The sequence below is a fragment of the Gadus chalcogrammus genome, chromosome 18 (genome assembly GCF_026213295.1).
Source record: "Gadus chalcogrammus isolate NIFS_2021 chromosome 18, NIFS_Gcha_1.0, whole genome shotgun sequence".
Taxonomy (NCBI): domain Eukaryota; kingdom Metazoa; phylum Chordata; class Actinopteri; order Gadiformes; family Gadidae; genus Gadus; species Gadus chalcogrammus.
This window is the reverse complement of record NC_079429.1, coordinates 794,878-820,855: the sequence shown is the minus strand read 5'-3', so window position 1 is coordinate 820,855 and position 25,978 is coordinate 794,878. Positions and strand designations below refer to the sequence as shown.

Below are 25,978 nucleotides of genomic sequence, written 5' to 3'. Positions count from 1 at the left end.
CCACACAGTTATATTTCTGGATGATCGTCTGAGTAGACGATAACAGATCTTGTGTTCATATAAAACGTTAGGTTAGGTTTCATGTTCGCTGAGAGCAGTACATACAGGAGAATTGAAACCGAAACTGAACTTCGTTTGCATTAGGGATGGTCATAAAAATAAATGCACTCAAGATAATAATATTACAATAAATATAACTATTTGGATGTTCAATAATTTCCAATCACTTTCTAATTTATTAGTTTTATAAATATTATCCTTGAATTTTATTGTCTGAAATAGATGGCTAAACAAAGCAAAATAGATACAACTTCAAATGCTTCAGTAGACATTTGTGGACGTTCCCTTACTGGGATGGCACCATATCAATTGAGACATTAAGAACAGTCAGAGCTGCACAGTTCTGACAGAATGAAGTCGTGTTTATGAGGACTAAACAGAGATGTGACCTGAACAGGTAGGTTTCGGGAACTACTTCTTCTGTAATATAGACATTGGTGGTTAAACTGTATTTTGATATTACTTTTAAGTGAAAAACTGCTGTTGAATCGCTGTTGATGGTAGAGTTGTTTTAAATAAAAAGCAACACATTTGCATGCGCACGTAGGCCTATGCCTGATAATATGGTACAGAAATGATTGATCTAAAAGGAAAAAAACTGACTAATCATTTGCATTTTCTTCTTGAAGTTGTTCGTAGCCTATGAGTAGGGTAAGCGTTTGGACAGCAGCGTTTCCAGTATTGATATGCTTACTGTATTACCACACTCTGTCACGTAAACCACAGGAGGTGGTAGCAGGGGTTTTGATCACCCTCAGATAGAGTCACTTCACATGGAGCAGAACTCGAACCAAACGCAGCGTGAGACTCGGGGAACCAGGAAGGATGGCACGACCAAGGAGGGCGTGGCCGATAGCCCAAGGACAAGACAGCGGGTAAACAGTACAGATATGCTCTGGATCTGGACTTTGAGATCAGACGGGTTTCTTATTCAGTCAGCCATTATAATGATAGCATGTAATTATAAATAAGAATAATAATTACAATAATGATTATTATTATATAATTATTTTAGTCATTCAAATAAGTATTATGATCATTCTTATAATTATTATAGCCTATCTATTTACCTTGGGAGTTTATATTGATATAAGTACTTTATATTGATGTAAGGATATAAGGGTATGTTGTGACTTATGTTGTATGTTAAACCAAAGCATTCTTTGTCCCTTCCAGGGTGAAAGGCCAAGGAGTTCCTCGAGTCGCAGAGCTGAAGACCCAAAGAGGAAAGCCAAGAGAAGACGAAGAAAACGGAAGAAGTCTGGCCAGGCCTGCCAGGGAGGAGAGGAGGCAGAAGATGTGAAGCGTCTCGTGGATGATCAGGCTCAGACCGCATCGCCAGCGGAGATGGTGCCGGAGACCCCGGTGGAGCAGGCTCAGGCCCCGGGGGAGCGGGCTCAGGCCCCGGGGGAGCGGGCTCAGGCCCCGGGGGAGCGGGCTCAGGCCCCGGTGGAGCGGGCTCAGGCCCCGGTGGAGCGGGCTCAGGCCCCGGTGGAGCGGGCTCAGACCCCGGCGGGGGCAGAAGAGCAGCTTGTGGACCATCAAGGTCACACCAGTCATCTTCAGTCCGCGGAGAACAACCTGTCGCCCCGTCTGAAAAAGCATAAAATGCAGGTGCACGTCCAGACCCAAACCGAGAAGAGCAAGACCAAGAGTAGGGAAACGCAGACTCCAGCAGTGACTCAGTGCACCCGGTGGACGCAATGGGAGCCCCAGACGGAGGGCGAGGGAGCTGAGCCGACTCAGGGTAAAGCCCCCGACCTGGGGCAGTCTGGGGAGAACCCGACTGTGCCGGTGCCTCCGGAGACAGACCCGCAGTCGGGCGGACGGGAGGATGGGCAGAAACCCAGAGAAACGCCCAGGTCAGGAGGCAGCACGGAGGAGTCGAACCCAAAGGACCAACAGACGTCTACGTCACAGGGGGGGGGGGGTGCGGACGGCCGGGCCGCGTCAGTGGAGGAGAAGGCGGACCTCCAAGGAGCTCCGCGGAAGAAGGGAGACGGCCCCTCCGGGAAGAGCTCAGCGCCAGAGTCCGGGATGCCAAAAGATGCCAAGGCCAAGCCCGTTTCGTACGCACAGGCGCTGAGCACGGGGTCTACGAAGGTGGAGAGCGGGCCGGACCCCCCAGGGGCCGGAGAGAGGCCTCGCAGGGCGTCCCACAGCGAGGCAGAGCGGTGAGCAGCGAACCAACCGATACCTAAACAAACCCTTCGCTGTCAGCGCAGGATGACCGAATATAGCCATGGCCTGACTAACCCTCATGTCCTTTGTCTCTTTGTGTTACAGCGGCCGGACTTCAGGGAGGTCTTCACCTTCTGAGACCCCCTTGTTCACCTTTCACGTTCACGCGGTGTTAGATGCAAGATTTCGGTTCAACCGTGAACATGACAAAATCTTCCTGCTTAGAGAAAGTGAAAGGCATTTTGTCAACGTGACCCATTTATCGTAAGTATACATTATGCTTGTATTTTGCATTAATGTTACTACTTGAACTCTACTTGAACCCGCTTTAATTAAGTCTATTTCATGAAATGAATAATTATTGTAACACATGATTGGATGTCTCATCTTCAGTGAGCTTCATCAGAAAGGCTTCCTGCTGGAAGCAAGCTTTTCCCTGGAGGACAGATCTGTTCCAAGGGGGCAGAAGTTGACCTACACGTATGTCATACAGCAACGCCACAAAGACATTGAAGAGACAGCCATGAGGAACATCTTTATTCCCTGGGATAAAGCTGATAAAGGTGGAAACTGTAGATATGTTGGTACACAAATGGGGGGGGTTCTGGGTCCGACCCAAATGCCTGCAGTCTTTTACTGTACATGTATCTGAATTCACTGTCAGTCACTGACTAGATATATGTTGTTTCTTTTTAGATCTGCACCTTTTTGAGGGCTATATATGCCGAAGTGAGCACACCTCCATAGTGAGGCGTTTTATTGGATCTGTCTGGAAGAAACCAAAGGATGACGATATTGCACAAAGCTGGCACTTCTCTGTGTCAGTGTTGCTGAAAAGAATATTTGAGAATTGGTCTCCATCTGACAAAGAATGCACAAAGAATCTGCATAGAAACCTGACCGATTTCCAATTCACAGTCAGTTGTGATCCACCAAGAATACATTACCCAGATAACTCTCACCCCCCTATGGTCAATGTAGGTACAATCAACATTCCCAAAAATACTACTGTTACTTATACAAATTAATATTAATCACAGTTCTCATGGCAATCCCCTACTACCTCAACAGGTGGCCAGGTTGATTTCAGAGCGTTTGCTTCACATCTTAGAAGGAGCTGTGGCGGGCCAGATGAGCGCCAGGTCTCTAGCGTTGGCCTTGGCTGTGTTTGTGCTCTCCTTTCGGTTCAGTGAAGGTCTCGGAGTGATGGGCTTGGCTAACCTCTGCCTAGTATTGTCGTCAGACCTTACTCTAAACAGCAGCGACCTGAAGGAAGTGTTCAGGAGTTTCAACAATCCGCTGAAGTAAATAATTTTAATTTTATGCATGTGATTTTTCTTTGTCTATTTTATAATTTCTCAAATGACACTTATAAACGCACCCTTTCCCTTCCCCTGGCAGCCTTGTTCTTGGACTGATCAACCAGTGTGTACAACTGAAGGTGTCCGAGGTCCTTCTGCTCATTCCTCTGCTCCACACGCTCCGGCCGCCGCCGTCAGACGCCCCAGGAATGGGTCCCCCTGTCGGGGAGGAGATCTGGTCTGGATTGGCCATGGTCAGGTTCTGCTGTTTCAGAGACAGTGTAGCAGAATGGAAAGACAAGAGAAGGTAAGCTGGAGCAACTGGATTGTGTTTAATTTAAAGAATAAAAAGTGTGTGGGGGAGAATGGTCTGTGTGTGTTGAGATGTTGTCAATGCTTGGCGATAAACACACTGAACAGATCAAATTGAATGGTTTATTGTGACTCTCACAGGATGATGATGACTTTGATCCGGAAGCACTTAACTGTGGTCCAAGAGATGCCTCTGGTGTTACGGAGTTGGCTGGCGCTGATCCCACTGGAGGACTTCCCAGAGTTCTCTGAGCTGACAGGAGTGCACCCGGGCCTCCTGATCCAGGCTCTGCTCTATAGGCTCCGACAGCCCGCCTCCGGGACCACCAGAGACCACCTGAATGAGCAGGTGAGTCTGACGTACAGACGTGTTGACGGGGGGCCAATGATACAGGAATGATGAAACTAATGAAACTATCAGACAATATATGAGCGAGACAAATTAGTTTACATCTCAGGCAGGGGTGGACTGGCCATCTGGCATACCGGGCATCGTCCCGGTGGGCCGTTGACCCAATGTGGGCCGGTCCGGTCCGCTATGTTTTCTTTTTTCCTCTCTCTCTAAATTCCCTCCAATTGGGCCGGCCAATGGGCTACAGAGAGCTAGCAGTGTGTTGCCAGCATCGACGCATATTATTGGTCTATGTTTGTCATTGTCAATCAATCATGGGCTGACTGGCTCAGAGAGCCCTGACAGTGCTGTCAATCACAACACAAACCAGGGTGGGTGGGACCTCATGGCATGGGCCGGAGTCGCGGGAGCCGGTACGGAGCTGAAAACGCCCGGGTGGTGCTGAAAAACGGCGACTTAAGCCTCTGGAAGTTAAATGTTCAAAATTGACAGACCTATTTGGTGCCGGGGTCCACACCCCAGCAGGTGCTGCTGCGCCAGGAGACGAGCGAGTGGAGGCATATGCTAAGTAACGTTAGCCTGGGGCTAGCTAGGCTACATTTTGAGACATGTCCAAAACAAAGTAGAAAACGTTTTTACGTTGAATGTGGAGTGACCTAATTAACTGCATACTTGTGACAACATATTAGCCCAGAGTTGAAGGACTGTGACTGTTGGTAGTTGTGGTTGATTTTGTTTAAATAGGCCGAATTGTGATATTATTGGTTATTATTGTTCAGATGATTTGGCTAAGCTAGCTAACAGCTGCTAACGTTAGCAGTCTCTTGTTGCCATAGCAACAGTAAACCTTGACATGGACTCATGAGCTGTAAATAGAGATGCAGAATCAAGCTGTATTGTAAATACAGATGTGACACTTTGAATTTTAGCACAAAATACAAGTAAACCTATTGGAAATAATTAGTTTAATTTGCAATATTTGCCATTGAATTTATTGTAATCTTTCAATTCATTTATTGTTTACTGAGGTGATGACTATTTCGAGAGGAATGCAATATGTGTATGTTTAAAGGTTTATGTGAAGAAACATACTATATGTGTGATTAAATGACAATTGGTTATTCATAAATGTCTCTTTATATTCTCTGCTACCATCATCTCCTGTCAAACAGGATTTCCTCACCTGCTAGAAGTTATTCTATGATGAGAGAGAGAGAGAGAGAGAGAGAGAGAGAGAGAGAGAGAGAGAGAGAGAGAGAGAGAGAGAGAGAGAGAGAGAGAGAGAGAGAGAGAGAGAGAGAGAGCTTCTCTTGACTTTGTGAGTTTATTATGCAACTTGTTTTGCCTCAGATTGAAACAAAAGGTTTGATTATGATTATTTCCTGGTTGAAGATTTTCACATTGATTTTAATTTCAAACATTTGCATATCTTTTATATAATTAACAGTTATGCAGGTAGGCCGAATTACAGGTCTGAATAGATATGCATTCTCATATAAATGTATGTGCACATGTATACATACATGTGCACATACACGTGTATGAGAATATGAGAAGTATATGAGAAAAAAAATTAAATTCTCTATTTATGGTTTCATAATGACTGAGTCACCGTTAAAACAAATTGGTTTCAGCTCTAATGCTGTTACTGTCTGTAATATGTTTCTATTTAGATTATTTGTCAGGAGATTTTGTTATTATTGTCCGAGTCTGGTTTTAACTAATGCTGGGCTTACACCAAACGATTTTCACAGTCACAGACTAATAACTGCAAGAGAGGATTTAGCGTTGGATCATGTGTGATATTTAACAAGGGTTTTGTAGTAGATATGGCGGTTGGAGATGCATGCAGCAAACACAGGATGTCTGTTAACTTCCTGTTCGGGTTTCACACCTTTCCTATCCAGTCAGCAGCACAAGAAACTCAAACTTGAAAAACAAAAAACGGTACTATTATTCGGATATACAGGGTTCTTCCCGTTCGTCTCGTCCCACCCCTAGTGCTAATAATGTAGTGGGCTGGTCTGGAGAGAAAATGCCAGGGCTGAATTTTTCTCCCAGTCCACCCCTGATCTCAGGAGATATTGTGAAATCCACGATGGGGGTGGGAACATATATTTATACACGTTATACGTAATAGGCCTAAACAGTTCAAGACATGCATTTTTCATTTTCCTGTCTTCATGTATTTAAAATGTGATTGGATGTTAAATTGTAAAGACCCCGTAAGAGTTGTCCTGGTGGGTCTCCAGGGGCCCTCTTCACATCAAGGGGGCCCTCACCCGGCCCCCGGTCCCCCCCGTATCATTTGCACCCTGCCTTTACCAGCTTTTGTGTTTATGTCGTATCATACATTTCTGACTTTTTGCCACTATGCAACAGGCTCAAAGCGTCCTGACCCACGTCATCACAAAAATGGAAACAGAAAGGTAATGTCTTCAGGAATTGAAAACACTTTTTTAAATTCATGCGCCTTATTTAGCCTTATCCTTATTAATTGTATAATTCCTATAGGGTGATGGATTCAGGAGACATCAAGCTGACTAGCATCTTCCTGAGTAGCATTGACTTGGTCGAGAACGCATGCAAAGTTGCAAAACTGGTACCGTGCTACCGGACTGTACTGCTCTCCTACCAGCTAGTGCTCAAGCTGACCTCCATGATCCATCAAGCGTCTGCACAACAGGTATGTCCACCTGTTATAGCTCTTCTATATCTGAGCTGTGGCCCCAATTGGTCAGCAAACCTCACGTGGATAATATGATTGTTGAATTTTACGAAAACAATTACGGGATTTGGGCACTTCTTGCGGCTCCAATTTTTTGTAACCTGCCGAAATCTCTGCAGATGAGGTCAATGCAGACATTGTGTGTGACTTGTCAGAGAAGGCGGGTTCTCCATGAAGGTTCTACAGGTCGTAACCAATGTAATACTCAGTGACAAAACTGAAACTGCATGGAGCATAAAACAAATTTGACTACAAACATTTAATCTTCTTATTTTGAAGTATGCTGACCGCTTTATTCCCCTCTCGGCCATCTTGGTTCTGTCTTGGTTCCAAACGCTAGCAGGGTGATGAAACGGAGTGCAGAATGTGGAACCTGAATGGGCCTCTTGTTGTATGCCGTGTTTCACTCTGTTGTCGCCCAGGCCCTGGAGGTTGAGGACGGCCCCGCCCCAACGGTTGAAGCTGATGTAGGCCCCGTCACTCGGTCATACAGGACAGACCTGCTCCGCGTGCAGCAGCATGTTAGCGAGTGGCGGGATAGCCTGCTCCACAAACCTCTTCTCACGGAGTCCAAAGCACTCAGCTTCCCCAAAGAGATAGAGGTACACACACAAAACAAAGCATCCATAATGGCAGCATTTCAGTGGATCCTTGCTTCTTTCATAGTTATAATTTCCATAGCTTGTAGTATAGCTTGTACATCATTACGATATCCACCATCCCAATGCCTACCATTTTCTGTGATTCTGGCGATTATTTCGTGTTAGATTTGGGATGCCCTGCTGAAGGTGGAATGCTCCGATGAGGAAGTGTTGGTCCAGTGGAGGTCCACCGTGGAGAAGGACCTGAGGACCAGGATTAACCAGGTATGCTGACTAGGGCTGCAGGATATATCGGCTATGTACGATATATCGATATCATTTCCAAGGGGATACAAGATTTGACAATATCGTTTATATCGATATGCGTTAAAATGGTCCGTTTCCCGCTCAAGCGTCTACAGCGCTTGCCTTGGAGACTGTGAGCGCGACCCCTCCCCCTCTCACTCTGTCTTTCCGAACGTGCCGTGTGCAAAGACGCCTCATTCCCGCCCCCGCCGCCCCCTCACAACACAACAAGCATGGATGATACCCGTAAAGAAAACAAGACGGCGGCGGGAGACGAAATTGTTTCAAAGAGGAGAAACAACGGCTCTATAATGTGGAAATAGTTTGGGTTTAAAAAAAACAGATGAGCAGCAGCTGCAGGTCATCTGTAGAGAGTGTAGCAAAACCGTTGCGACTAAAAGTGGAAGCACGACAAATCTGTTCCACCATTTACAGCAGCGGCACAAAGTGCAGTATGAGGAATGCGTAAAACTCCGTGGCTGTGCTGCTGCATCACCACCGGCCGCGACAGCTTCTTCTGCCCCGAAACCAGGGCCGGCGATCGGCAAATGTGTTGGGGGCGCCCTCTGGTGACGCTCTTAATTAATTAATTAAAATATACGAAACAAGCGAAATGAAACCAAACATGTTCCCAAATGGAACGGAGAAGGGAGGGGGCAGGGGATTAAAGTTACGGCGCACTGAAACCCTCACCGTAGTACGCAGGACAATGCGACGAAGCCAATGCTCTTAATGGTAGCTAATGTGTGTAACCTACAGCTTTATATTGTTTTGCATAGGTGATTATTTTGTGAAGAAGGTGAAAAACATCCCTTTTTTTTTTTTACATGTTCATTGAATTCTGTTCAAAATAACGATACAAAATCACATGTTGCAGTCATATGGACCTATGTTTTAATATAAGTGCTTGCAACATCTCACATGTGGTTTTTGACTTGCATAAAAAACATCTAACCCACTCTATAGAAAATATCGAGATATATATCGTATATCGCCATTCAGCCAAAAAATATCGGGATATCATATTTTGCCCATATCGTGCAGCCCTAATGCTGACGATGGAGATCCAGGCAGGGGAACATGTTCTTTAGTGCTTGCCTGAATGAGACACTAGTGAAAGTGCGTGTAGAACTGGCCGAGATATTTGGACGCTCTGGCTCACACACACACACACACACACACACACACACACACACACACACACACACACACACACACACACACACACACACACACACACACACACACACACACACACACACACACACACACACACACACACACACACACACACACTCACATGGAGCAGCAGCAGTGGCTAGTGTAGAGCCAGAGCAGTCATCCGGTGGGCGGCTGCTCCTAGCTGTTGAGGTGTCCTTAGGAATGACCTTACCCTCTCTGTTCCTGATGCGCTGCCGTTCCCTTGCATGGTTCACATCACTGTCTGTGTATGGATCGATGTATCATTGAGTGTATGAATAGGGAATGTGAGGCACTTACTGTAACAACATTATTTTTCTCACGTTCTTCTTGTTTCGCTCCTACATTCACTACTGTTTTCTGTGTCCTTTGGTGTCCATGCAGTCCAAGGAAGAGGACAGGATCCTTGTGTGTTGTCTTGAGTTATCCTTGGGGCGCAGCCACAGTACCTTACAAACCTGCTTCCAGGAGCTGTGTCAGACCGCCATTCGAAGCACCTGCCAGGTATATATATATGCTCTGGTGTTGCTTGTGGAGTGTGCAACAGTGCAGACGTTATCCCAGCTGCCACAAGTCATCCAATCAGCTTCCAATCTTTCTCCAATCGAAGGAACAACAATAGGGTTTCGGAACGACAACTATCTGGGAAAATCCTGCATTAGCTCAATTACTTTAACAATGGTTGCTCAATGATGCACCAGAAGTATAAATTCATGGGGAATGGTGGAGTTGTTATAATACGACTTTGTCAACAGGTTCTAACTAGTCTGAAATCGTAAGTGATCCTCCCTCTGGCTCAGGATTGACCAACCTATTTCATCCTTCCATTTCTGCAGAGAGAGAAAGAGGGGCAGCTGATAAAAACCCTTTATTCTAAAATGAAAGATATCCCCGGCAACATCCTTTCCTCGATTATAGTGGAGTCCGCTGCAAGGTTTCAGCACAACTCTGTGCTACACCTGCTCGATCCGCAGTCCGCCATCAGCTGCATTCTGTCTCAAGGTATGTTCAAATAGAAATGTATTTGTGACTGCCAATTTGACCATTTTGCATTTGTTTGCAGTGTTTATCGTTTATCGTACATTGTGTGGATCCAATGTGTGCATCAATTGGTCCGCTGTAGAATGGAAGACACTACCCCTGGACGATGGCGCTGAGGAGATTGTCAGTGGCTGCATGGCCCGAATGGCGTCACTGGTGGACTCCCTGATTGTAGGGCATGTAACACTGGGAGATCTGACGACGACCCTGGGGCACAAAGACCAGTTTAAGAAGCTCTACAACTACTGTATGTTGCTTTATTCTAATACCATGCTGCTCAATTTCCCTGCAAGTGTAAAGGGACCCATCTCAAACCACTCCTTCCCAATGATGTCCGCTGCAGATAGAAAGAGTGGGACCTCGGAGTCCATTCCAGCTGATGCAGAGAGCATTCTGGCTCAGAGAGAGAAGGAGCTCACCTTTTTCCATCACCAACAACAGCATGTGAACACGCTGATAAAGATGTTTGACAAAGTCACAGAAAGAATCACAGGTAATAAATGACTGAGTTTGTTATCTTACATTTCCATTAAATTTACTTGCACACCCTTCTGTATCATATGGTGGGTTTGTGATCGTATATTGAGTCCCCAGTAACTTAGTTATGTTTTCATCTAGTGTTTGAGTTGTTCACACTCAAAGAGCAACATCAACAAGACATCCAGTCAGTATGCCTGAACGAGTTGATGCTGGTGAATAGTTTGAGAGACCAGGTGGAGTCTGACTGGAAGCTCCTCTGGTATTCACTCAGCCCAGAGATCCTAGAGATGGCCTCAGAAATGCATCCACTTCACCACAGCAACCTGATTCTCACATACTGGGACAGACGGGCTGCAAGACTGGAAGCAAACCGATCAGGCAGCTCAGTGTCTGTTCCGGTCACCCTATCGCAGGCCTGCGACCTGATCTGGAGACCACTGCTAGACGATTATTTCCAGCGCGGCGTTGAAATCGCCAACGCCACCGTCACGTTTAAACGTCTCGACCGGGTTCTGGTGGACGCAGGGGACAATGGAGACGGGAAGCTGATGAAGCAGGAGCTGAGTTTGATGGCTGATGCAATGTCCCAGCTGAGACCTGGGACATTACAAGAACTCCACGAGTACCACCCTCCCCCTGAGGACCACTGGGTGGAGGCGAGACTCGCTCAGATCCAGGACTATCGGCAGGTCCTCGGGGTGGCTGCCGCAGCAAGTTCAGTGCTGCAGATCGCAGATCAAATGGAGCTCAATGGAGACTTCCACGAGATCCAGAATCTCACCCAACTGGTAAACCCCCTTAAATCTCTGCTTAGAATTAATTTAGCAATGATTCAGGGCTTTGTTTTGTTTGTGATTTCATATGTCTTGTTATCTGCACAACAGCAAGAAGACTCGTTCAAACAGAGGACCCTCGATTCACTTTCAACCGAACTGATCAGTGCCAAGCAACAACTCTCCAGCGTCACCAAGCAGCAGACCGTGTGTCTGGATGAGTTCTTGAGGAGCCAAACTCTGGTCACCTGGGTCAAGGAGAACCTAAAGGGTGAGTACAAGGACCGAACGCTTTCAACGGTATTCCAATTCAACGACCCCAGTCTCTGTGTTACATGTGCATGTCTCACGCTCCCACCACAGACATGAGCGATGTCAAGGTGTTTGTCGAGCTGGCGTCCATATCTGCTGGAGAGAACGACACAGAGATCGACCAGGTGGCCTGCTTCCATGATGCAGTGATGGGCTACGGGCCACTGCTCTACAACCTCAAACCCACCGCGGGTTTTAAGGAATTCATGACCTGGGCCCAACTGGTGTGGGACGCCCAGAAACGAGACGGGAAACTACCGGATAAATTGGTACAAATGTTCTTCCTTCTTTTGAGAAGGCAATGTTGAAACGACCCGAGTGTCTGGAGCCGAGTGACATTAATGCCAATGGTTCGCCTTGCAGAGGGACTCCACACGATTGTTGAGCTGGCTGAAGGGACTGAAGGAGACCCATGGGTCTGTGGAGCAGTCCTCCCTTGCCCTGGCCTCCTCCATTAATGAAACAGGAGTTTATCAGATTGGATGGTCCAACGAGAACACAGAAAAGGTGAGTTGTCATTGAGATGATAGTACTTAGTAGTACTCTGTTCTGAAGGTCTGAGGGTTTTTGATTCCAAGCCGATTGGTCCTGGTGTTGATCCCTAAGGTCCACAGCCTACCTATAAAGTAGGTACGCCTAATGACACATATCTGAATTATCCGTACGTTCATCTGCAATTTAAACAAGTAAATAATGAATGCCAAATGTGAGGGTGACAATTCAGCGAACTTTGCATCAATGATGATGATGCAAAGCTCTCTATTTCCATAGCTGTTTTAAATGCATTGTGCTTGTCATACTTCTCAGAGATGTCTACAGAACCTCATGTCTGTAAGAGTGGACAAGGGCCATGCACAGAAGAGATACAGCCTTGAAGAGCTGCTGGAGTTGCAAAACAAACTCATGCTCATGTCCTCCAAAGGAGAACACGGAAAGAACCAAGTCAGAAGGTTCACACAGGTCAGAGGACTTTTAGTGTTTGACAGAATTGTGTTCTAGAATTGTGTTTGGCATCCATTATTTTAACCATACCATTTCCCCCCTCCCTTTCCTTTTGAAGGTCTTTGAAGGTGTTCAAAGAGTGGCCTCGATTCTGCTCGAAATGCAAATGTCAGGCAACATGCTCTACAGGGAATGGAATGCTTCGGTCAACTGCGTACACGAGCGCCAGCCATCTATCCAAGTGAGATTCCTGTCATTTGACGACCGACTAAATGAGTTCCACGGGGAGGTGACGGAGAACCTACAACAGCTTGGTCGCTCCATGGAGATCTGCCATAAGGAATGGTGTTTGTTCATCACCGAAAAACGCTCAGACTTCCATATGCTGAACCACTTCACTTCAGAGCAGCTGGTGTACCTATGCCACTGGATACACAGTGTGTGTCACCGGCAGAGCCCGGTTCCTCAACAGCTATGGCATCTGCTCACCCCCATAAAGCCCCAGTGCACCCTGGGTGATATCAGAAATGCCTTTGAAACTGCAACAGGGACAACTCTGAGGCAAACAGTTGAGCAAGGCGCCAAGCGTTCGGGTGATGATTTCATGCAGTTTTCCTCAGAGGATGAGGATGAGGATGACACGATAGTGGAAGATGCTGAGGCCATGGATTGCTCACCCTTGAGCAAAGGGGAGGATGGTAAAAACAATAGCATGGAGGATCTGTGGAGAGAGTTCAAGGAAAACATGCCACAGCATCTCCACCAGCACTTGGACATCTCCACACTTGCACACTTCCTTTCCTGCCTGTCTGATATGAGCCAGCAGCACATCTCCAGGACCATCCCGAGTTCCCTCGAGGAGGGGAAACCCAACCTGGTGCTCTGTCCCGCCACGGAGGTGTTCCCAACGACGCTGTCCCTCTACGCCCACAGCCCCGAGCAGCCGCTGCCCTCCTCCGACGAGGTGCTGGTGTGCAGGGAGGCCACCACGGAGGAGCAGGTGGAGATCTTTCTTCGTCGTGCTCTGGGTCAGGGCTCCAAAATGAGCCAGAAGAGGATTTATTCTCTGGTCAACCCCGGATTGTTAGGCTACGAAGTGAGCGTGGCCCTTGGAGAGGTGTTTGACAGACTGGAAAGCAGTGCCGGTGTCCACTATCGGCTGGTGATAGTCAGTCCCCTGGTGCACCAGCACAGATATGTGCCTTCCTTCTTCAGTAATCACAAAGTTCAGGCAGGAGTGACTGTAACGGCCGATACTATCATGAAATACATCCACCACCACTTCACCGTCACCAATAAACACAGTCCCGTGTCAATGATCTCTCCGGAGAAACTGTCTGTTTGGGTAGTGTCCTCTCAACGCCCTGCAGTTGGTAAGAATATTCATGTTTCAGCGATCATTAGTAGTCGGCACTCCAGAGGACACAGAAGGTAAAATGTATAATAAATGCATTTATTTTCTTTTAATTTCCAGGAAAATCCCTTTATGTCGACCGTTTGTTCCAGAGCTTTCAACAGAAATCTGCCCCGGCACAGAAAATCACAATCAGATTGATTGAACCGCTAATTGATATCGACTCAATGGTTCAGACACTATTAGACCGACTAGAATCTACAAGAGAGCAGGATCCAATTCTGCTTCACATTGACACAGCAGCAGTGAGTCAATAACAGACATTTTCTAAAGATTAAATTAATTGAACCTTTTTTGACAACGTATATTCAACGATTTGATATTTATTTCCATTGTACATTATTAGGTGAACTCTGGCCTGGAAGAGTTCCTGTTCCAGTTGCTGGTTTTATGCTGCTTGTGTGACAGCCAAGGAACCGTGTGGAGAAGGAATTTATCTCACCTTTTCATGATTGAGGTTCTGAAACCATGCAAACCTTCAAAGGAGAATTCAAAGGAGGTAAATTGATCAACACTTATTTTACGGCAAAGGGCAATAAGGTGGCCAATATTTATATCATTATATCTGACTGGGAGTGATGTGTTATATGTTTTTTTATTTTCCCACAGGTGAAACTTGGACTTCTTGACATTCTTCCAACCATCCAGTGCAGAACTCCTAAGGAGGTGCACAACTTGTTGGTTGACCAGGACAGGTTAACAATGAACGACTTTGACCCACTCATGGACAAACAAGAGTTTGTCAGTGAAGGGATTCAGAGACCCTATCAGTTTTTAAAGCTCTTCTACAGCAAACAAAACCTGGATCCATTCAAGTACCAGGAAGTTAAGGGGAATCCTCAGGACTGCCTGAGATATTTCCTTGACTATTGTGGAATGCCTGACCCATCTTGGGCAGAGTTGAAAAATTTCTCATGGTTCCTTAATGTGCAGCTCAAAGATTGTGAGAACTCAATTTTCTGTGATCGAGATTTTCTCGCTGACCAACTGCTTGGCTTCAAGGATTTTATTGTGAAGTTCATGATTCTCATGGCACGGGATTTCGCTTCCCCATCGATGGATTCAAACGATCATCAAAACATCCATCCTGAGGATGACATGTTGACCATACGCAAGCATTGGGAGCGTGAAGCCCATCCATACATTTTCTTTAATGCCGACCATTTCTCAATGTCTTTCCTTGGCTTTCACGTAAAGAAATGTCAGAGCCGAAACACATTTGATGCAGTCGACATCCACAGTCAGCAGGTGCTAATTAAAGATGTGATGACAAAGAAACTTTTTGAAGGTTTAGAACGCCAACATATCTGCCTCACTGAAGACTTTGACCTGCTGGACCGGCAGGACAAAATCAAGCGGATATCACGCGTTGTTGGTGCCACCAAATTCAACAGGAACAAAGATTTTGATCCAGACCCGACATATGAACTTACCTCAGACAATGTGAGGAAAATGCTGGCTATTCACATGAGATTTCGTAGCGGGATTCCCGTCATCATCATGGGAGAGACCGGCTGTGGAAAGACCCGACTGGTCCGCTTCCTTTGCGATCTGCAGAAGGAGGGAAGAGAGCTCGAAAACATGAAACTCGTCAAAGTTCATGGTGGAACTACAGCTGAGATGATCTACCGAAGAGTGAGGGAAGCAGAGATTCTCGCTGAGCAGAATTTCAGAACAAACAAACTAGACACCATTTTATTCTTTGATGAGGCAAACACCACAGAGGCCATTTTTGCCATCAAGGAAATCCTGTGTGATAAGACCGTTCAAGGAAAACCCCTGAACTCAGACAGTGGCCTGAAAATAATTGCTGCTTGCAATCCATACCGAAAACATACACCTGAAATGGTGAAGCGTTTGGAACGTGCAGGTTTAGGCTACAGAGTAAAGGCAGATGAAACAGAAGACCGTCTTGGAAAAGTCCCCCTGAGGCAGCTTGTGTACAGAGTCCATCCTCTGCCTCCAAGTATGGCTTCACTAGTGTGGGATTTTGGTCAGTTGAGTGATGCCACTGAACTTTCCTACATCAAGCAGATTGTCCAAAGAAAAGTGGACAGCCATGATTTGCCAGTGGTTTGTGGGAACATCATTTCAAATGTCCTGGCAGCCTCACAACAATACATGCGGGAGCAAAAAAACGAGTGCAGCTTTGTGAGCCTGCGAGATGTGGAAAGGTCAATGAATGTCTTGGTCTGGTTCTACGAGCATGGCGATGACTTCCAAAACCTAAAGGATCTCCCAATGCTTGACAGGGCATTGATCTGCTTGGTTCTTGCAGTTGGGGTTTGCTACTACCCATCTCTTGTGCGCACTGAACCTTACCTCTCCCACATTTGCAGATACTTTCCAGGTTATCTCCGCTCTGCAGAGTCATTAGAGCAAGTGATTTCAGAATGTCAAGAATTCTTACTTCAAAACATACAGACAAGGGAAACAATCGCAAAGAATGCAGCCCTGAAAGAAAACGTGTTTCTCATGGTGATCTGCATTCAACTCAAGATCCCACTGTTTCTAGTTGGCAAACCAGGAAGCTCCAAGTCCCTGGCTAAGACAGTTGTTTCTGATGCCATGCAGGGACAGAACTCACACGTTGAACTGTTCAGGAAGCTCAAACAGGTCCACATGGTCTCCTTCCAATGCAGTCCTTACTCAAGTCCTGAGGGTATCATCGGGACCTTCAAGAACTGTGCACGTTTCCAGAAGGATAAAAACATGGATGAGTATGTGTCTGTTGTGGTGCTGGATGAGATTGGCTTAGCAGAAGACTCTCCTCAGATGCCCTTGAAGACTCTTCATCCTCTCCTTGAGGATGGTTGCATTGACAATGACAGGCCTGATCCATACATGAAAGTTGGATTTGTTGGCATCTCAAATTGGGCTCTTGACCCAGCCAAGATGAACAGAGGAATATTTGTGTCCAGATGGGATCCTAGTGAGAAAGAACTTGTGGAAACCGCCAAGGGGATTTGCTCCTCCTCAGATCCGGTAAATCTGAAAATCAAGCACCTCTTCCCACCTCTAGCGAAGGCCTTTCGGAAGATCTGTGAGGAGACTGCAAAAAATCAGTTCTTTGGGCTGAGGGACTACTACAGCCTTGTGAAAATGCTTTTTTCAATTGTCAAACGCTCGCAACAAGAGCCAAACGACGAGGAGTTAGTTGAGGCAATCTTGCACAACTTCAGCGGCCAACCAGACAGTTTTGACCCTCTCATCTTTTTCAATGAGGTCTTTAAAAACCTTTCTGAAGTTCCCAGGCCAAGTGCCCTGCAAATGATCAAAAGTAATCTGGCTTGTAACAGCGGTCTTGAGAACCGGTATCTCCTTTTGCTCACCACTAACAATGCAGCGCTCTATATGCTTCAACAGCATATCTTTGCAAATGGAGACCAGACTCCCCCTGAGATTGTGTTTGGCTCAGGATTTCCCAAGGACCAAGAATACTCCCAGGTTTGCCGCAATGTGAACCGAGTGAAGACATGCATGGAAACCGGGCGCACAGTCATTCTTCTGAACATGCAGAATCTTTATGAAAGCTTGTACGATGCCTTGAACCAATACTATGTTTACCTCAGTCAGCAGCAGTATGTCGATCTTGGCCTCGGCTCACACAGAGTCAAATGCCGTGTCCACAAGAGCTTCAGGCTCATTGTAGTAGAAGACCAGAAGAAGGTCTATGAACAGTTCCCTGTGCCCCTCATCAATCGACTAGAAAAGCACAGAGTGGGCAGAAGTACGGATCTGACAGCATGGCAACGCAGGGTCCTGGAGAAACTTAGGGAATGGGTGAAGGACTTTTTGGGCAATTGCTCAGAAGATTTCACTCTGTCTGACGTATTTGTGGGCTTTCACGATGACGCCTGTGCCAGTGCTTTGTTGCAAGCCTTGGAAAATAGACCACAAACATTGTTGGACAATTCTGTGGGACAACAAAGAGAAGAGCTACCTGAAGCAAACACAAACAAGGATGCAGTTACTGCAGATGATGATGCCATGGATACAGGGCTTGACAAAGAACAGCATACCAGTGAATCCATGAAGAAGACAGACAAAGTCTCGATGGAGAAACTGGATGAAAACTCAGGAGAAATTACTGTTCCACAAAAGCTTGGAGAAGGAACAAAGGCTGGAATCAGTTCACAGGCTGCCGTTGACAGTGAAGAAGAGGTGTTGGAATTGGCCAAATGTCTTCTGCTGAACTGCGCCACCCCAGACTCTGTGCTGAGACTTAAACATTCAGCCTTGTCAGATATTGAGAAGAAAAGACTTCGGAAAAGTTATTTCCAGCAACAGCATCATCATTCCCTCCAGGGTTTCCTGGAAAACCATTTGAAAAAGCCACAAGAGTCCAACAGGTTCCTTGAGGTAACTACCCAAGAGATGCAGTTTTATTTTTCCCATTTTTAATGTTCTTTCAAAAAACGTCTTTGCCTTGTTTCTGTCTTTTTGTGCCAGGTCACGACATTCTCCAGCTTGCTAACCACATCAGATGTAAAGACAGTGGCCAATGTCCTTGGCCTGCCGCGGGACAGACTCCTGCTGCTCTCCCTTCACCAGTTTGACACAGAGGCCTCATTCTCCAGCAAGATACGGTACATCCCTCCCGCGTTTCTTATTGATACTCTTCTTATCCTGGCTATCTTTGTTGTATACGGGGAATGGGTTAACCTAGTGATTGCTGGTGCTTTGCAATTGGTTCTATGAATATCCTTACTGTACTGACAGCGATATATTGTTTCTCTTTCTTCTGACAAATTTACTCTTGGTCGCTTTGGATAAAAGTGCTGCTACATGCCATAAATGTAAATGTCAAATTGTCACTGCATTTTCTTTTGTAAAGAATATCAGGCTACTTACACTGCTTTATATGTTTCAGGAGCTTCCTGCAAGATCCTGAGCCCTCTGCTCTGGTTCTGATCGTTCAGATGGATCTTGAGGAGCACTGCAGCGATGAGCTCATAGCTTCTGCAAAGTAGGACTCAAACCAGGCTCTGGACCACAATCAGATCACCGACATGCCTTCATTTTCACGTGCACACATAGAAATGCGGCTGCATTCTGGTAATCCTGTCCCTCTGTCCAGGTACTGCACTATGAACTACCTGATGTCCCTGGACCACCATGCCTGTTGGGTGGTTTTCATCGCCAAGCTCTCACGGATGCCCAGTGGATCTCACTACATCGGCTTCCAGGGAGGTGAGTGTCGGTGGAGGCATGACCCGACGGTCCAGTCTAAAAGAGACAAATTTAACAAAGAATCACTCCTATTTAATGTGGGGCGGCAGTACACTGGGACCAGTCTTAGTCTTATTTAATGTCATTGATATGTCGTGATAGCTGCCTAGTGACTTATCCTTACCCTTCAATGTCTTTTTGCCTCAAAGGAATCTGGCACTCGGTGCATATTGACGACCTCAGGGACATGGAGGACATGAGCTTGAACCTGTCGGAGTTCAGTGCCACTCCTATTAGCAAGCTACTTCACCCTCAAGCTTCTGGTACAAACACGGCGGCTTCAGCACCACCCCCATTAGCCAGTTTACTTCACCCTCAACCTTCTGGCATTAAATGCACAATGCTCAATTATTACCTTACTTATTAATTATTTATTTTATTATTTATTATTTATTATTTATATTTATTTGAGTGTAAAAAAACTTTTAGAATTTGCATATATATTCATGTAATCTAAATGACATATTCAAGAAAACAGCTATATATTTTTACCTAAATATTTGATACATTTTCATCTCCAAGAAGAAAAAATGGAAATGGAGCAGCCAACAAAAAACACAGAAGAGGACAACGAAAGATGTCCAAAGGTAGTTGTAGCTTCTCAGCATTCCCCTCGCCATACTTGATACGTACATTTCGTTAGCCTTGTAGCATTATTGCCTAAGTCATAGGATTTATCTTGTGTTTAAGGTAAAAAAATGCCCAACTCAAATACTGGACTGAGCCAGATAGTGATTATGGATAGTAAAAAAGCACTCTGATTGGCTTACGATAAAGCAAATCAGGCACAGTGAATCAGCAGCGTTTGGAGAGTTGAGACCAAGGAATTAATGCTATGAGGCTAACGATATTTCAGTAGAGCAACACCCCGCACAGCATGACCTACTGTCCCACCCTGCCCTCGCTGACCGCAGCGAGGGTTAACAGTGTGTGTTTAACGTCCTGTAACCTTGTGGACGAGCAGGAGCCGGCAGCTCAGCTCCACAGCCTGGCCCTGGTGAGGTCTTGTGTTCAGAAGGCGCTGGGTCTGTTGAGGGATCCCAGTGGGATGGCGTCCCGGAGCGGGGAACGCATCCACACACTCCTCGCCCTCCTGGGGAACGGCCAAGACGACGCTCACGGTAATCCCATGTTCCTTCCATCATCAGAGTTTCCCTTGGGCACCAAGCATAGTGATGTATTTTTGGTTTACAAAAAAACAGCACAATATCATGACAAATATCATACTTGTGTTTGTAGCTCGGTTCCGTGAGGTGTTGCTAGGCAGATTGGCGCGGGCCTTGGCTCTGAAGGAGGAGACAGAGTTCTCTCCGGCAGAGTGGCTGAATGCCGAAGCCAAGAAACGGCAGGCTCTGCAGGAGGGGGGCACTCTGCGGTAAAAACACCCATCTTCCCGGTCATACCTCCCAATGTTGCCTTTCAAGCAAACACTCTTTTGTCATGTTTTTACAGGCAGCCCAAAATCCTAATTTTCTGTGTTGTATTTTTCGAGATCAGATGCTAACGTTATTTCCTTACCTGCCAGCCATACCCTGTGGCGCTGTCTGCAGTCCCACGTCAGCCCAGTCTTGGCCACCGTGGTGGAGCTGTTGGACCGGGGGGCCAACCTGGACCTGCTCCATGGGGGTCAGCTGAGCCCGGGCTTGACAGGACTGTGGTTGGACATTTTCTCTGACACGCAGATCCTCGACCTAACGCCTCCTCAGACATCCAGGTAACCGGAGGGGGGGTACTTCCTCATCGCGGCGGTCGGTTGAGGGGTCGGTTGAGTTGCAGTAAACCAAAGGGTTTCTGTTTGTTTTTCGTCACCTGCAGTAAGTTAGAGCGGGAGGTGTTGGTGCAGGGCTCCATCAGGTTGGACGGCGTTGAGCAGCCCTGCGCGGCGCCCTTCAGCTGGCTCATCAAGTCCTACCTCCAGAGCTTGTGGGACGAGTCTGAATTCATTCCAGGTTTGAAGAGATTGTTAATGAATGATTCAGAGATCATTATTTGTTGGTTGTTATTATTAGTCTGCTACTCTAGAATAAAAACCTACATTTCAGCAAAGAAGTAGAAGATGGTGAACTTTAAATATTTGATAAATACAACGCCCCCCTCTGTGTGGCGATGTCTCAGTGACCACCGACGACAGCATGTCGAGGATTCAGCAGTTTGTCAGCGCCTTCGACAACAGCCGGCTGGGCGGGTACCTCCAGAAGCTGACTGTGCAGGAGCGAGAGGAGTTCAGCCAGCGCTTCCTCCAGGATTTCCTGCTGCTCTCCTTGAAGATCACCACCAACGCGGAGCTGAGGGTACTTTGACATCTTTACGACGAAATACACAAGCATGTTATTCTTCTTGCGGTTTTCACCAACCTCCGTATCTCGACTAACCCCGGTCTCTCCAACGCCGCTGTAGATGTTCAGCAAGGCGCTGTCAGGCTGCGTCTCTGAGCTCCAGAGCTGCTCTACTGGGGCTTTGTCTCACCTCTCCCCAGCCTGGGCCATGGCTGGGGCCAAACACTATGCCAGCAGACTGCACACTCTGTCCCACACTCTGCTGGTCGAGGATCAGCTCGCCATGGAGGTCCACCTTCTGGCCGCCAAGAGGGAACCTGCCGAAATGGTGGGAAAAGTCGCCATTTTATAAAACGCAAACCAACCGTAATCGCAATTATTTCAAAAAGATTTATAATAAATAAGTTAATAATTAAATATAAATAATATATATTATTTTAAATTAATTATTATTTAATATACTTAGGAAATATGCACCTAATTTGAGCCTTACAAATTGTATTTGACCAAAATATTATTTGACCGAGATATAAATTCATCTTGTAGCATGAATTACTTCGAGAGCTTTTCCACCTTAATGAGAAATCCTTTGATTCAGCAATTAATCTATCAATATTCATACATTCGATTTTTTCGGTGTTAAGATCGAGGACGTCTTAGCCCTGGGAATCTGTGTGGAGAAAACCAGGCTGCTGCCAGTGACCACGCTGGGAGAGTGCAAAGTGTTGGTGCGCCGGGTGGACCTCCTGCAGCCGTGCCTCGAGAGAGCCTTCAGTCAAAGCTACAGCGCCCTCTGTGGGCCTGGCTGTCTGCAGCACCTGAACTCACTGAGGTAGCTAGAGGGCCATCCACTACCGAGACTCTGCCTCATTATTAACGCAGTCCATAACATCCCGTAGAAGAATATCAAATACAATATATAAAAAATCAAGATCAAGATGATCTCAAGATCCAAGCACTTGGGAAATGAGACAACAGAAGACTGCATTCTTACTTATTGTAAGTCACTTTGGATAAAAGCGTCTGCCAAATGTAAATGTAAACGTACATTCTGAGAAACAACAGCTTTACCAAAACCCCAGGTTGGGGCTGTAACTGGTTTCCCTGCTGGTTTTGAGCACCTGTAGCCCCACACACAGCGGGGGCGGCGGGTGTGTGTTGGCTGGATCCCCCATAAGCGTCCATGTCCCCCCAGGTCAACGTGGTGTGGATTGCAGGTCACTGCCGCCTTCATCCAGAGGGTTTTGTTGGAGGCGGCCAAAGGCGACGCCATCCTGAAGGAGCTAGCGCTCAAACACTGCAACCTCCTCCAGCGAGTAAGGCCACTGCTACATCGTTAGCCTCAGTCATATTTTAAGGTTCATCTTGTATTTAGCGCCAAAATACCCAAATCAAATAGATGACCCAGGAGCACTGGTTCCTTGAGGCACGACTGGGTGTGCCATGACATCTGTGGGATTTGATACACGAATTGACATAGGTCGCCAACAAAACTGGTACTATTTGATGATTAGTTTTATTATTGATTCATTGTTCCACGTATTGCCAGTTATTGGTCCGTTTCAATGCATCATCTTCTGTGAAACATATCGACAGCCTCATAGCATAATTGAGTCATATTTTAAGGTTCATCTTGTATTGATCCGAAAAGATGAATTAGGCAGATAATTATTATGGAATGTAAGAAGCAATATGATTGGCTTAGGATAAAGCCAATGAGGCACAATGAAACAGCAGCGTTAGGAGAGCAGAGTTAGGTTGGCCAAAATAGGACTCGAAGAAACGTGTGGTCCATGTGGTGTTGGCAGCGAGCTGATTGGTTGGTTTCTCCGGTGACAGTTGATGCAGGAGTCACCTGACCTCTGGAACGCGGCGGTCCTGCAGAAGCTCATTAGCATCCTGAACTCTTACAACGAGGAGTCGTCCAGCCGTACCCTGAGGTAAGCAGACATCAGTCGCCGTTCACCGCATTGGGCCGTCAGTCAACAAAAAGACTTGAGATTCATAACCTGAAGTTTGATAGCAGACGAGTTGAAGTCTGGGCAAACTGTGTTTCACTTTCTTTTACTTACTTTCTGTTTGTTTCGACCAATTTTGGTGCTGGAGGCGGGGATCTTGAAGCGTGGGATTGGTGAACACAAACTAGGCCAGCAGGAGTTACGTTTATTTTTGGGAAGACAAGCTAAACCCTCCTACCAGACACAGACGTTCTTAGAAAAAGTGTCTGTAAAGGTTTCAAATGAATAATGTGTAGATTGGCCAATGGCCACTGTAGAAATACCCTTATGGATATAGCCTTCTGAAAGCTCAAGAACATGAGTTTCTCTACGGTAGAATATCTCCTGCACGAAACAGGCAACGAGCTGAAAGGCAGTTCTGCTGTGACCCAGAAGCACGGCTGGGTCTGAGATCAGCACACCTGTACCGTGATCGGATCCTGTCTGTTGCTCCAGGTACGGACGGCTCTGCGCTGTGTGCCTGTCCGAGCTGGAGGACCCGTGCCTCCTGCCCTGTGAGCACCTCATCTGCCTGCCCTGCATCCAGGAGTGCATCAGGAACGACCGACGCTTCTGCCCCACGTGCAGGAAGGACTTGCCCCCACAACCCCAGCTCACCGTCTCAGACGACGTCAAGTATGTTTTGAATCATGTTATAAAAGCATACCGTATTGGTTTGTTCAACTGTATCAACTTTTATTTTCTTTAAGGTTTAAGTTGCTAATAGACTTTACTTGTCATTTTCATAATCCCGACTACAGAGTGAATGGAATCCTGTGTAGCCAATGGTAGAATAGAATAGTAACAGCATCAGGGTTGTGACTATTATACGATTTCTAATGTTTATCATATGGGAAGATTGCGGATGAGGTTTAGGGCCATTTCTTATTCTAAGAATTCTGGCTTTAAAGTCGGAAATCTGACTTTAATCTCAGTCAGAATACTATAATCAGAATCTCAGGAATTCATAATAAATAATATAAATAATTCTAGCTTTAAAATCATAATTCTGACTTTAAAGTCATAATTCTGACTTTAAGTCATAATTCTGAGAGTAAAGTCAGAACTCAGACCCGGCCCTGATCCTCTTCCCTACCTCCGCCTCTGCTCCGCCTGCGCTCCGTCCTGCCGCCCCTCTGAAGGACCGCCCTGCAGAGACAGGCGGAGGTGCGCTCCTCCTGCACCTCCTTCTTCCTGGAGGTGGTGTCTCGCTTCTGCCTGTCTGAGGACCAGAGTCCCTCTGAGGAGGTGGTGGAGCTGCTGTTCTCCCTGCTCATCTCCACCCACGGTGCGCATACATTATTATCATCAGTGTTATTGGTATGACGTCATTCACCGTGAACGCGTCGTAGTGAACATCATGTGTCGGGTGGTCTGCAGGAGAAGTGTACAAGACCCGGCAGCTGTCCCCCTTCCTGGAGTGTGTGGACAACAGCCCGGTGGTCCGCTCGGTTCTGCCCAAGCTCCTGCTGCAGTACAGGTGCTCCTCCCCTAGGGCGGACTCATATCAGGGTGCTCCTCCTCTAGGGCGGACTCATATCAGGGTGCTCCTCCCCTAGGGCGGACTCATATCAGGGTGCTCCTCCCCTAGGGCGGACTCATATCAGGGTGCTCCTCCCCTAGGGCGGACTCATATCAGGGTGCTCCTCCCCTAGGGCGGACTCATATCAGGGTGCTCCTCCTCTAGGGCGGACTCATATCAGGGTGCTCCTCCCCTAGGGCGGACTCATATCAGGGTGCTCCTCCCCTAGGGCGGACTCATATCAGGGTGCTCCTCCCCTAGGGCGGACTCATATCAGGGTGCTGCTCCCCTAGGGCGGACTCATATCAGGGTGCTCCTCCCCTAGGGCGGACTCATATTAGGGTTTAGGGGTTAGGGGTTATGGGTTAGGGATTAGGGATTATGGGTTAGGGATTAGGGATTAGGGGTTAGGGATTAGGGATTATGGGTTAGGGATTAGGGATTGGGGATTATGGGTTAGGGATTAGGGGTTAGGGATTATGGATTAGGGATTATGGGTTAGGGATTAGGGATTATGGGTTAGGGATTAGTGGTAAGGGATTATATTTAACCTTTATCTGTTCAGGTTTGTTTTACTGATGTTGAGCATCTCTTTTGCAAGACAGACCTGATAAACAAACTGTATTCATTTTCATTTGCATAATGTGCAATATTACTATTAGTAGTATTAATATTATTATTATCATTATTCATTAATCACTATTCACTATTCACAATTTAGTATTAATTAACCATTAATTTATTATTAATTGTTCATTATTCATTATCCATTCTTTAGTATTAATGAATCGTTAATCATTATGAACTGTTCCTAATATACGTATTATCATCATCATTATCACGGATGGCCGGTAATTAACCACTAACGAGCTGGATGACTGGCTCAGCTTTAAGCAGGTGAAGGGCCACATCCAGAAGTACCTGAGGAGCCTGGAGGACAACATAGTGCCAGGAGGAGACCGCACCGG

General features: G+C 46.4%; 1 protein-coding gene across 1 annotated transcript in view; it reads left to right on the top strand.

The window, feature by feature from the left end:
- The first annotated feature begins 364 nt into the window (after nucleotides 1-364).
- The window catches only part of rnf213b (ring finger protein 213b), a 39,990-nt gene continuing 14,376 nt past the window's right edge, over nucleotides 365-25,978 (top strand). The window contains exons 1-44 of the mRNA XM_056576358.1: nucleotides 365-457; nucleotides 787-935; nucleotides 1,237-2,234; nucleotides 2,347-2,505; nucleotides 2,635-2,804; nucleotides 2,938-3,218; nucleotides 3,313-3,545; nucleotides 3,643-3,849; nucleotides 3,996-4,203; nucleotides 6,589-6,635; nucleotides 6,721-6,892; nucleotides 7,357-7,536; nucleotides 7,702-7,800; nucleotides 9,406-9,525; nucleotides 9,858-10,023; nucleotides 10,145-10,309; nucleotides 10,406-10,555; nucleotides 10,681-11,330; nucleotides 11,427-11,586; nucleotides 11,679-11,896; nucleotides 11,991-12,134; nucleotides 12,435-12,587; nucleotides 12,688-13,942; nucleotides 14,044-14,228; nucleotides 14,330-14,482; nucleotides 14,593-18,345; nucleotides 18,436-18,572; nucleotides 18,857-18,952; nucleotides 19,064-19,176; nucleotides 19,365-19,478; nucleotides 19,738-19,802; nucleotides 20,180-20,336; nucleotides 20,455-20,590; nucleotides 20,741-20,929; nucleotides 21,031-21,164; nucleotides 21,331-21,506; nucleotides 21,613-21,819; nucleotides 22,136-22,323; nucleotides 22,687-22,807; nucleotides 23,331-23,431; nucleotides 23,945-24,124; nucleotides 24,631-24,776; nucleotides 24,869-24,968; nucleotides 25,898-25,978. The exon at nucleotides 25,898-25,978 is cut by the window's right edge and continues 31 nt beyond it. Of these exons, the coding sequence (XP_056432333.1) occupies nucleotides 834-935; nucleotides 1,237-2,234; nucleotides 2,347-2,505; nucleotides 2,635-2,804; nucleotides 2,938-3,218; nucleotides 3,313-3,545; nucleotides 3,643-3,849; nucleotides 3,996-4,203; nucleotides 6,589-6,635; nucleotides 6,721-6,892; nucleotides 7,357-7,536; nucleotides 7,702-7,800; nucleotides 9,406-9,525; nucleotides 9,858-10,023; nucleotides 10,145-10,309; nucleotides 10,406-10,555; nucleotides 10,681-11,330; nucleotides 11,427-11,586; nucleotides 11,679-11,896; nucleotides 11,991-12,134; nucleotides 12,435-12,587; nucleotides 12,688-13,942; nucleotides 14,044-14,228; nucleotides 14,330-14,482; nucleotides 14,593-18,345; nucleotides 18,436-18,572; nucleotides 18,857-18,952; nucleotides 19,064-19,176; nucleotides 19,365-19,478; nucleotides 19,738-19,802; nucleotides 20,180-20,336; nucleotides 20,455-20,590; nucleotides 20,741-20,929; nucleotides 21,031-21,164; nucleotides 21,331-21,506; nucleotides 21,613-21,819; nucleotides 22,136-22,323; nucleotides 22,687-22,807; nucleotides 23,331-23,431; nucleotides 23,945-24,124; nucleotides 24,631-24,776; nucleotides 24,869-24,968; nucleotides 25,898-25,978 (12,569 nt within the window). The 5' untranslated portion in view covers nucleotides 365-457; nucleotides 787-833. The remainder of the gene's footprint in view (nucleotides 458-786; nucleotides 936-1,236; nucleotides 2,235-2,346; nucleotides 2,506-2,634; nucleotides 2,805-2,937; nucleotides 3,219-3,312; nucleotides 3,546-3,642; nucleotides 3,850-3,995; nucleotides 4,204-6,588; nucleotides 6,636-6,720; nucleotides 6,893-7,356; nucleotides 7,537-7,701; nucleotides 7,801-9,405; nucleotides 9,526-9,857; nucleotides 10,024-10,144; nucleotides 10,310-10,405; nucleotides 10,556-10,680; nucleotides 11,331-11,426; nucleotides 11,587-11,678; nucleotides 11,897-11,990; nucleotides 12,135-12,434; nucleotides 12,588-12,687; nucleotides 13,943-14,043; nucleotides 14,229-14,329; nucleotides 14,483-14,592; nucleotides 18,346-18,435; nucleotides 18,573-18,856; nucleotides 18,953-19,063; nucleotides 19,177-19,364; nucleotides 19,479-19,737; nucleotides 19,803-20,179; nucleotides 20,337-20,454; nucleotides 20,591-20,740; nucleotides 20,930-21,030; nucleotides 21,165-21,330; nucleotides 21,507-21,612; nucleotides 21,820-22,135; nucleotides 22,324-22,686; nucleotides 22,808-23,330; nucleotides 23,432-23,944; nucleotides 24,125-24,630; nucleotides 24,777-24,868; nucleotides 24,969-25,897) is intronic.